General features: G+C 37.6%; 1 protein-coding gene across 1 annotated transcript in view; it reads left to right on the top strand.

Annotated features, from left to right (window-relative positions):
* aopep (aminopeptidase O (putative)) overlaps positions 1–12,314 on the top strand; it is a gene marked incomplete at its 5' end in the record, with an annotated part of 71,846 nt that overhangs the window by 11,298 nt on the left and 48,234 nt on the right. The window contains 2 exons of the mRNA XM_079250871.1: positions 10,284–10,497; positions 11,602–11,708. Coding sequence (XP_079106997.1) covers positions 10,284–10,497; positions 11,602–11,708 — 321 coding nt within the window. The remainder of the gene's footprint in view (positions 1–10,283; positions 10,498–11,601; positions 11,709–12,314) is intronic.

Here is a 12,314-nt window from a genome sequence, read left to right as displayed (position 1 = left end):
TAATAATAATAATGTACTAAATAATATCACAATCTGTTTCCATCATCCGGATAGATGCCACATCTTATTTAGAATCCTTCACCCTGGAAAATACCAATACACTAAGACAATGCAAATGTCGGTAATATTCTTAAAGTTATTTAAGAAATTAGCATTTTCTCTGATGGTGGCTATCTGGATTCGCTGCAGTCTGGGTATTTAAATCCAATAACATGTTTCTTGTTTAATTTCTGACATTTCCTGAAAATCTGATCAAAATCTGTCTATAAAGTTTCAATTTATGTTGCGGACATACAGACAGACAAACATAAGCCACAGAAAACATAACCTTTGTCTTGGTGGAAGTAACAGCAGAAAGATGAGATGGCAGTTTACTGAGTGACAGACAGGACACGTGCAAGGAGGCAAGCTCTCTTTTACTGCCTCTGTCCGGCTTTTTTGGAACATGTTGCAAGCATCAAATTTAAAATATTTGCAAAAAAAATAATAACGTTTATCAGTTTAAACATTAAATATCTTGTAGTGCATTCAATTAAATATAAGTTAAAAAAGATGAATAGATAATTGTATTCTGTTTTATTTATGTTTTAAACAGTGTTCTGAATTAATTGGAATTGGGGTTGTACTTCATAAACGCTTTCAATCATGTAAAACGTTTTCCTCAATTAGTGGCAAAAGATCTCACTTTTGCAGAAAATCTAAAGTGTTTTGTAAAGAATGGGGTTGTATCAACTTAATGAAAGTTTGACAACAAATAACACTCAGACTATGGCCATAACTTCTTAACATTTATCAATTATTAGATTGCAATGTGTGTAAGATGGTTTTCAGAAAGTTCCTGAACTGGTGAAAATTGATTTATTCTCAGGAGCCGAGAAATAAATCTAAAATACTTGGCAGGACTAAAAAATAAATTAAGCAAATTTAAAAATTTTGAAAAGATAAAGGTGATTATTAAATAATTTTGAACTTAGAGCACATCCACTGCTGTTTGGTACCATTTGCTGAGCCGCAACGCACAACAAAAGTGCTAATAAAAAAGGTTAGATATTAATCTGAACCTGCCCCAGTTCTCAGCATCTCTATCAATTTGTTTGATGATGGTGAATCACGTCTCCTGGTTCTTCGCTGAGGTGTGCCATCCTCTCTTCCTCCTCAGTCTTCCCTCTGCATGTCTTTCCATCTTCCTTCTGACGTCTCAGTGGATTTCTTGCCTTTCTGTTTGCCTCTCTAGTTTGATCTGCAAAGTAACCCTAGAAGTGTGTGACACAGACCTGCTCTTTCAGGAGACAGTTGGGGGGTTTAGGGTAGGGAGGGCAGTATGTGGGGGGTCGGATTCTTTGGCACAGAGGACAGCTGTTAATCAAATGGTCAAGGATGAGGTGGTTCTTTCTTCCCACCTTGTGTAGATCTCCCTTTTGACTACAGGCGCACAAAAGATCTTGGGAAATTGAAAAGGCAGCACATACATGCCTGCACCTGGACAGAAGAAATGAGGGTGTCTCGTGTGAGCTTTTTAGGTGATTGCAAGTAGTTTAGCTTTTTAGTTCAGCTTCTTCTTGCTTCTTTCGTTTTCTCTACTGTTGTTGTGTTCATTTCCTGCCACAGGCTCACAGGAAAGCTTCAAACCCCCAGAAGCAGAGGCCTCTACTATCCATCTCCTCTTGCTTCCTTTTTTCTTTTTTCCTTAGTCAGACCCTCCTCTGTACACTTAATGAAGATAGCAGGATACCATTAAGCAAGTGTTTTGTTATTCCAGGGACATTCCTTTCTAGTTATCTTGGGCCTCTCAACTTTCCCTCTCTCTATCTGTAGTGTAGGTTTACCTGCTCTGCAGTAGTGATTTCTCACAACTGAAGGAGCCACCCTGTAACTATTTTGTTTCTCCAAAGGAGAGAGTTATGCTGTGTGTTGTGATTTATACTTTGTCCTTTTCCACTAGATAAAAATCATTCGCAGTACCTGTTAAATTGTACATTTAAGACCTATTGCTGAAACCTGTGTTCATCTTTGCTCTCTTCTGTGACTATCTGTGCTACATGTGCTTTGTTAGAAACTGGGGGATGATTAATATGTTGTTCTGAGCTGATCTCAGATGAGAACCTGCTGGCAACAGCTGGCATGTAGTACTACAGTTAACAGTAACACAGGCACACTGTGCCATAACTCTGGATTAGAGGCTCTGGGAAGACAGGCCTGTCACTGCACACCCATTTTATTAACACACGATACGTTCACTGGAGTGATGGATGGGTCCATTGTGTGGAGCAGGGACGCCGCTGTTGATCTCTGTGTACATCCTGGGGTGTGCAAATGATAGCAGAGCCTAAAGGCTGGGGGTAATTTTATTTGTTTGTGTAAAGCCAGACACTTTGAGCTAATCCTACCAAAATGAGACATTTGGATCAAGTGATGACAAAGGCTCTATGATAAAGCTTTGGATGTCTGAGTTTGATTTTAGCCTTGAGGAACAATTTAAGTTGATGGATTTCAATGACAGATTTCTACAACAAAGTCCTTAACATGAATATGCTGTGACCCAAATGTTGTCATGTTAAATAAGAGATGAATGATTACGACTGCTAAATAAGTTAATTAGCCAATCCGCTTTTTTTTTTGTTTCTTTTTTAGCACTCCTGTGTCTATGCACACCCAACAGACCTGTTAGCACATTTCATATATAAAGCAAACCATGGGCCAAAGAAGCAGACAGCTGAATATAGTGAGTTACATATACAGATAAAAAATAAATCATAAGCATTATTGTCAATGTAAGTATGAGAGAAAATATATTTTTAAAACAACAACCACTTACTTTATTAAAGATGTTGTCAAATAAAAAAGTTTTAAGACCAGTTTTAAAAGAAGTAATGTTTTGAGCACATTTCACTAAATACTGATTTTCCTTGTTATGTTTTAATTTTTAGAATGGAAAATAAACTTGACCCAGATGATCTTAATAGTCTCATGGGATGTCAGTACATCAGATACATATTTTGGACCAGAACCATTCAGTGCCTTTTAGACCAGCAGCAAAATTACAAAATCAATCCTTGTAAACACAGAAAATGTAAATGTCTTGGAAATGGAGTGAGTTGGTCTCTGTGAGGAAACAAGCAGCTCTATTCTAGATTAGTTTAAGCTTTTCCAGTGTTTTTTTTTTCATGGAGAAACATATAGAAAAAGGCTACAGAAAATAAATTTAAAAAATATTTTCCTAATAATTTGAGCCATCAGGTCTCTTATTCTAGATATGTTTTTTTTGGGGGGGGGGTCACAATAAGAAGAGTATGGAAGATATTTAGGTTTCTCAGTTAAATCTTTTTTTAAAATTTGTTAAAAATTTATAGCACAATATCAGCAGCTTTATGAAATTAAATAGAAAAAATATATATTATTTGAAAAATCAAAATAAAAGGGAAAAATAATCCCTCTCTTTTTTTTTTTTTTTTTTTTTTTTTGTCTTGTCCAGCATTTAGGCAAGCAGAATGATGGTCTGGATGCTGTGTTCTGCTGAGCAAATTTTCTCTGCCAAGGGAAGCTTTATAGATATAATGATCCCCTTGACTTTCTGAATTTTTATTTTATTTCTATGTTTATTTTGTATTGTTGTTTGAATTGTAGAGTTTGTACTGCTGGACCAGAGAGGACAGACAAAAGACAGAAAGAGAAAGGAGAAGAAACACCTCATAAGAAAAGGGAAAGGGATAAAGGGAGAGAAAAGGGAGAGAAAGAAACAACAACTAAAAAATAACCCAAAAACAAAAAGAAAGAAAACAACCTACAGATGTATACATACACACATACAGGCACACACATACATATACACACACATACACACGCATACATACACATACATATACACACACGTATACACACATAATATATATATATACACATATATATACATATGTACACATATACATATACACATACATACATAAAAAAAAATATATATAAAAATAATCCCTCTCTAAACCTGGTGTGTGTGTGTTTTTTTTTTTTACAGCGTTTTTTTTTTTTTAGTGTGAAAACCTGCTTGCAGTACCTTCTTTTAGATATTTTTTTCTAGTAAATTTATATTTCAGTGTTGTCTTTTTAACCTGTTGAGGAATGTTTTATTAGAAATTTTAAACTTGCAGTGTATCCATCAGCTACAGGGTTTTGTCTGAACAGACAGGCTGCCCAGTCAGGTGGCAGTCCTAAACCTCCTTTTAAGAGACAGCTCTGCTCACTGGCTAATTTCACTTCGATCTTGCCTTCATCCATCTTTCCATTCTGTCAAACACTTCTTATATTGCCTCACAGCACTGAGCTGTCTCCGTTTCCATCTCCTCACTGTCTCATTCTCTCACATTACATAAGAGAAAGGGGGGGGAGTCTATTTATTACCCTGCAGCCAAGAAAGTGTCTCAAATTATAATCCTGTGAAATAGATTTGTCCTACTCTTTTCATTGAGGTGATAGAGGAAGCCAAGAGAGGGCTCTTCGTGCTGTGTGATGAGTGATGGGTTTGCATGCAAATGGCAACACTGATATAGGAATGTGGGTTATGAGAAATAAATGTCATGTCAACATCTTCCTCATTTTGATTGACGGGGGGGCTTGTTGTAGCCAGAATTAATCTACCAGCTCTGCATTTGTTCTGATGAGAGTATTGTGTGTGCTGCTCTTAGATTAATCCCCTTAAAATTTATTAGACGTAAGCAACATCCATGGACGTGTTTCCCTTCAGTGTCACTCTTAGAAACATCTTGTTCTTTGATCTAGTACATTTAGGGCTTGTGGGTTTTCAACCACAGAAAGACAGATTGCCATAACAAACAAGAAAGTGTCGCTGCTGTTTTAAATATGTACTCCAGCATCCTGCTAGCATGCAACAGCACACAGGAGAACATTCCTTTCTCGTGACATTTTCTTTTAGGTCAGGGAACAAAGGTGACTGGGGGATTATTTTATCCTATCGAAAGGGTGGATGAGCCTCTTTTCACAATGACTCGCTGAGGTTTTTCTCAAAGTAAGTGACTTTGTATGGATGCATGTATCTGTGTGTCAATGTTGGGTTGTTTAGGTGGTTACTTAGGATAGCAACATTCTCATCTTCATCAAAAATGATATCACAGCCCAAATGATGACATATTCTTTTCCCCTCTCAGATATTTGGTATCAACAGGAATTACTTTAACACTCAACAGTTCGACCATGCAATGCTGTACAAAGCCTCATTTTCTCCCAACTTGAGGAGTGATGTCACCTCCTTGCTCCCGATGACCTCTGATATCATTTCTATTATTTATTTTCAGGCTCTGAGTTGATGAAGTGTATGTAGGTGGGGTGGCTTTCTGGGGGCCCCAGCTTGGCCCTCATTCATGTGACCAGGCCCTACATGGTGTGGCATTTGGCTTGGCCCTGTGAGGCCCAGTCTGGGAGCAGAGAGCTGATCTGCAGCCAGCCTGGAATGCCAGACATTTGAAGTCAGACTTGTTAAAAAAGAACGAAGGGTGGTAGGAGTTTGGTCAAACCAGCTCCTGTGTCTAAAATAGCCCACAGACTGTGTGAGAGGGAGGGAAGGGAGACAAAGCCTATTCCCGTAAACTCGGAAAGGCCTGTCCTCTAACCTCTGTGTGAACGGGAAAGAATAGACAAATTGTATTTTTCTCGTTTGTTGTCTCATATGTGGTTTTTGTCCATGGATTTACTGTTCTGACAGCATGTTGTAAAAGTGTTTGTTTGCCTCTGTATGGCTATGCAGTTATGTGCCCAACAGAAGTTTTAGTCACCATGGTCAACAGTTGAAAGCGAATCACACGTGAGGATGACAGTGCACTTGAGAAACGGCAAAACTTATTACACAGCATGACAGACGATGACATTCTCTTCCCCTTTTACCCCCTAGCCCATCTTTTTTTTCACATAAATATCTAGCAGCATCTTTTTATTCAGTTAACTCTAATCTTTTATTCTTTTCCAATCTTTCTGTGCTCTTTCTCTGATTTATACATCCAGCATACACACTCATCCTTCATTATCATTTTCTCATCCTTGTGTCTTTTGGGGCTTGTGTTGTTTTTTTAAACTGGTGTCCCAGCAATGGGCCGACCCAGACTGGGGATGTCAATTACAGGACTATGATAGGGACCCTGCTGCATTATGCATGGAAGTGTCCCGCTGGGGGAGAAATGGCCTACAGCCAGTAAGAATGGATGGAGGGATGAATAATGGATGGAGAGATGGAGAAGCGAGACACTATTGCAATCTGTTTCTTACCAAATTGAAGATTTGCCCTGGCTCACACTTTTGAAGTTCAGGTCCAAGCCACCCTTGGTGACTCAGAGTCCTGAGGTTGTCATGTTAGAAACCACAGGAAGACTTTAATCAGTTTTCATTTTATGTGTTAAATCACAGTGTGGTACAACCATCAGAAAGCTCACCAGAGGTCTCTGGCTATTATTCTACACCAATCATGATGATCAGTTTTCTTTGCTTATGAATCATAACACTTTATGTCCACAATGCATTTCTAAAACGTGTAAAATGTGTGTGTTTTTAAGACATATTTTGGGCACAGTTTTCTCTGAGCCTTCAGATACACCCCACTCACAGTCAAAATCACATTTTTAACATTCCAAACTAGAATTAATATTTGACATCTAACGAAATGTCAGAAAGTGTTAAGTTTCCTTATTTCAATCTTCGGAAGAAGAAAACTATACTGGGAGCAGCAGAGATCAGTTAAGCTTTATTACACCCAAAAGGCAATGTGTTGCACAGTTGGCACTCAATTAAAAAACAATTAGAGATCACAGACGTCCCAAGCAGACATCAGACAGGTTCAGCTACTACAAATTCATTTGCATGCTTTAAAGATGTCACTCACCAATTCAGATATAGTCATTAATCATTAACTGTTGTTAACCACAGAAACCTTTTATTATTGGCTCTGTAAAAGGATTCAGGCTTTTGGATTTCTCCCATTACCTTTGTCATTGATTCATTGTCTACATAAAGCTTGATGCATCTTTTGACACACTTTTTGTCATTGGTTTTCATCCAGATTCATAGCCAATAACAAATTTAATGGGAACTACTAAATATGTTGAGGACTTTTGGACTTCCAATGAAGCATTTAAATTGAAACCTTAATTGTCATATTATGTCATACATTGACAATGTTTTTTGTTTCATGAAAAGGTTTAAGTTAATTTATATGAATTTATTTTTCGGATAGATAGATAGATGGATAGATAGATAGATAGATAGATAGATAGATAGATAGATGCACATTGCAGAAAGATACTATTTACCTCTGTGCATCTGTACACAACCTGATGTAAAGGTACAGTACCAGCTTTTTTTTTTTCATAAAAGTTGGTAACAGGGCTTAAATATGTGTAGGAGACAGCAATTTGAACCAATCACAATATATATATTTTTTTATCATCCTTCTTGCCTGTATTCTGTCATTGGCTGATGTGTACACATCTACTGCTCAAGGACTGGAGCCCAAAATATGTCCAAAATACAGCAAATAGGACATTAAATGGGATTCTGTCTATATATGTTGCATTTTCCAGAATATTCTGCTCAGCATGCCTAATAAAAGACATCTTCCAAAATTGCTCAACTTTCATAACCACATTGTGTGAGCTATTAAAGTACCAATGTCACTGATATACCAGCCCTTATTTGAATACTGTGAAAACTGTAGATTGCTTATCAGATGCTGTGATAAAACATGAAAGGTACACATGCACAGGGATTGCATGGTATGAATCTGTGTAAAAGTCTCCTCATGCGTGCAACCCTGACAAGTCCCTGATGTCAACTAATGTCAGTCAGTGTATCAGCGAACGTGAAAGATGCCGTTGTTATTCATCACGACCGCGGTGGGATGACACTATTTGTCACTGTAGTGATGGATTCCATCTCCCTCAGAGGAACATGTGCAAGCGCCATCACTGAAAGGCTGTCTTTGTGTTTCACACTCACTACCTCTCGCACACAGACACATACAAACACGGTGCTGGAACTGACAACAAAAGCGGGCTTATCCAGTTGTGGTGGAAGAAGATTAGACTACAAAGAAACTCATAAGGCTAATGTTAGCATCTCCTGCTCCAGTGAGAGCTTTTGTTTGTTTAATCAGGAAAAAAAAGGAACTAGATTTGCAATGCTGTCTTTAAAATTATGCCCATAAGACCCCTTTCTATGGTGTTGACATGTTCCTAAATAACAAAGGACAATGGCCTGCCTTTTATCTGATGTAGCAGTCCTGAGGGAAATAAAGAGTAGTGACATTGCTTAGATATCTGATTTTGTTTTCACCAAAATAAGCTGTCTGGTAGAGCTTGCCTAACATTTGTCTTTACTTTGTGTTTTCTTTCATAATCAACTTATCTTTTCGCCATAATTGGGTTATCGCGAGCTAAGAATAACTCCTGTGGTGATTTAAAAAGCTAATCTTGCTGTGATGAGAGCAGCTCATTCCACAAGTCTTTGCAATTCACCAATAGCAACAATACATGTTCTTCTGGTAGATGTAGGAGTAAGCTTCCACTGCAACTGGTGAGGCAAACTGTATCAGGTGTTCAAAGCAGGACCATTTTTTAAAAACTTTATGGGTGTAAGCATAATTTTATGTAGCTTCTGTATGATTTGTATATACAGGCGGCATGTTATGCTGATGAAAGTCACACATGAAACAGATGGAGACGTTTCCTTTTAACACACAGGTATCTTTAACACATTTGTCACATTTTGTCACACATATAACTCCAACATTTCGCCAGGGGATTACAGTTAGCCATAAATTCTCCCACAGATGTTGGATCAATGGTGGTCTGGACACTTAAGATCTAGAGTGTGAAAAGATCTCCAGACAGTTTGGTGTTGTTATGTGGGCCAGGAGAGAGAGGCTATTCATTCACACCTCCATGACCCCTTTCCCATTCTTCTGTTAAAGAATAGCCTTCCTCTCACGCACAGGCTGCTCTAACCCCTTCAGGGTGCCTGGAGCTTGTTACATAAGAAAGGGGGGAAGAATGCTCCAGAAAAACCTTCAGCCATGACCTTGGCTTTGTTCAGGCTCTGCAATTGATCATCTTATTTTTGCACATCTCATACATAAAAATCAAATTTGAGAGCCTGCCATATGAACACTTCATGCAGCTATTTTAAAATATCAGAAATTAGATAAATATTGAACCTATAAAACATTTCTGTGACTTATTACCTGCTAAACCATGAAATTTATCCTCACCCTTGGCTGTAACTTACAAGTTGTACTATTTGGTTGACAAAACATGATACTTCTTTGGCATCTGCATATTGACACAAAGTACAAAATCTGAAAAAGCACAGCTTTATAGAGCTAAGTAGTTGTACCTTTTGCATATCCAGAGTAGGGTATAGGAACATCGCTACATCCACAAGTACAGAAAAGTAGCTATCATATGAATGAGGTGTGGCACACTCGTGTTTTCATCTGAGAAGTGAAATATTTGCTGCAGGCAAACATTTACCAGTGAAAATACTTTTCCTGTCAAACTTATAATTTACATTGAGAAGAAAGGGAAATTTAAAAGAAAGAATGACAGTTTTATGTAGGCTTTTTCCAAATAATTAAATAAAAGGGCCTAAAGGAAATTTATTTGCACACTATATGTAAAGTTTATTAACCTATATCAGCAAACTGTTTCCTCTTTAGTTTTGATTGATTGCATAGAGGCAAACACAAAATGAGATATTTACAGATTTTTTTATACCATATAAGTAATCATAACCATTTATTTTGATGCAAAATGTCAAACTAAACTTTGGGTAAGCTTAGGATATAGGGTAGGGCATCGGGCATTAGGGTTTGATGAGGAAGTTGACCGTAGACAAACATAATATAGAAGATGGAGAAAAGGTTGGGCAGTGTGTCACTCTTACATACTTGTTGGAACACACAGATGGATTAGTTTTACATGGCGTGCTTGTGCTCAGTTTTCTGTAATTGTAGTTGTGGAGCATTACCTCAGTATCTCTTTATGTCCTTTTCTGTCTTAGTGTTGTGTTTCCTCGTATCCAGCAGTTTTACTTGGTGCTTATTGTCTTGTCTTTCTCTTGCTTTCTGAACTTCTTTGATAATGACATTTAATTTTCTGTTTGTCCCATTCTTATCTTCATTATTAGAGCCCTGACTCCTTTTTCTGTCTTTTGGAATTTATGTACCACCTTAATCCTTCTTTTTTTTTTAAATCCTTTGCAGTATATAATCTCATGCCATTTGTCTCCCACAGCCCCCATATCATATTCCTGTCCCAAAGTGTGTTGTGCAGTGAAAGTCCTTCTTCTGGGGTGAGCGGCCTTTCTCTGTGTGGGTCCAGGATTTGTCATGAGATTGCCCACTCCTGGTTTGGCTTGGTAATTGGAGCCAGAGACTGGACCGAAGAATGGATCAGCGAGGGGTTTGCCACTTTCCTGGAGGACATTATTTGGAACCAAGCGCAACAAGTATTATTAGTAATATTGTGATTTGTGTAGTATGATACATGCATTCTGGTTTTCTTTTGGCCAAGGAAAAATCAGCTCTTAGATAGGCAATTAACATGCTTTGTTTAAGAAAAACAACACTGAGAAGTAACTATATTATTAGACACAGAAACCCACCAATAACAAACAACTTCTGGAAAAATTACGTCGATAGTTTGATTTGTTTCTTATTGTATTAAGAAGTAATACTACTCAAAGATTAGTACTTTCTTTTTTTACACTCTTATTTTCCTTTTTAATTTTTCTTCAACTTCAGCAGCTCCAGCATTTCCCAATTTTACTTTTGTGGTTGTATAGTTGGTGGTAACATGGCTGTAGTAAAACCAAACTTTATCACGCTAATGGAGAAACGGTTCATAAAGACATCAGTCTAAGTCCAAACAAAGCATAAACAAGAAACAAAAATGTAGTCTAAAAGGTCAGAGGAGTTAGGGAAGCAACTATAGAGATTTTTGTTTGTTTGTTTTTGTTATTTTGTTTTTCAGATAGCCACAACACAAATCAGTTGACCTGTTCAGAGTCCTCCCTCAAACTAAATAAGTATTCAAATGAGGGATATCATATAATAACAGCAAAGAAAGGTTGGCTTCCAGTGTATGCACTTCACACTGTCTCTTCTACAGGCTAATATTATAGTAATATCAGGCTGTAGAGTAATTGGAAAGAAAAAAAGATAAAAGGACAAAAGAGTGGGTGTGACACTGTTATACTTGGTTGCAACACATTTTTCAGCTCTAATCCTGGAGTTGATGTGCACGCAGATCTTACCCGCCTTGCGTTCCCACACCATTTAGACTTGCACAAGTGCTTTCCTTTTGTCTGCTTTGTTTCATCATGACATCTTCGTGATATGTACTTGGCTGTTGAGAAATTGATTTAGCTTTTCTCATTCTTACCTTTTGCCAAAATCAATAAGATGCAGTGACAGAAACAATGATACATCTGCTACAGATTTCTTTACTTGTTTGCTGATGATTTTCATTTTGTGTTTGTTTTTTCTCTGTATTTTGGTTCTGCTTTTTGTCAGCATCTTTAGGATTTCCTTTTCCATTCCTCTTTCTTTAGTTGTCCTTGCAAGATACTATGGAGCAATCTGATCTGAAGGCACTACTGAGGTGGAGGCGACTCTCTGATGAGTTGCAGAACTCAAAAGAGGAACTTCAGGTCCTCAGGTGTGTCTCCATTCAGCTATGTTTTACATACTTGAATGTCTTCTTACTTAGATTTATGTTTTATCACAAACTTCTAGGTATCATTTCTCAAAACAGCCTATTTATCAAACATAAAGTGGCCTAGCTATAGCTAAAAGGTATTGTACCTGATTTTTAATGAGTTTTGTTAGACTTTTGCAATGGCAAACCTAAATCATACTTTACTTCTTTTCCAGCTGAGGCACCAACTAGATCAGCAAATAGCCTTTTAGGGGCTTTCTCAAAATCTGCAAAGTAATCAGCATCATTGTGATTTAGCCAGAAAGGTGATTGCACAGGTCTACAAATCTTTAGGAGAGAACGAAAGTGTTCAAATTAAATGTGACGAGTTCTGAATGACTTTGAACAAATCTTCTGACAGCTTTCTGGTAAGGTCTGCACACGCAGACACAAACGTAAGGGTGAGATATGTGCATTCCAGGGATACAGGTGTGGCAGGTGTGGCAAGAAGGTATATTCAGGTGTGCTGCACTGTCTTGTTTCAGAAAAGTTTTTAAAAGAGGACTGTAGGCATGCACAAATTCTTCATGAGATCCTGACAATGTGGGACCCACACCCTGTCTGTCT

The sequence above is a fragment of the Telmatherina bonti genome (genome assembly GCF_933228915.1).
Source record: "Telmatherina bonti genome assembly, chromosome: 13".
Lineage (NCBI taxonomy): Eukaryota > Metazoa > Chordata > Actinopteri > Atheriniformes > Telmatherinidae > Telmatherina > Telmatherina bonti.
Note: the sequence above shows the minus strand (reverse complement) of the source record. Positions and strands in the feature narration are given on the sequence as shown.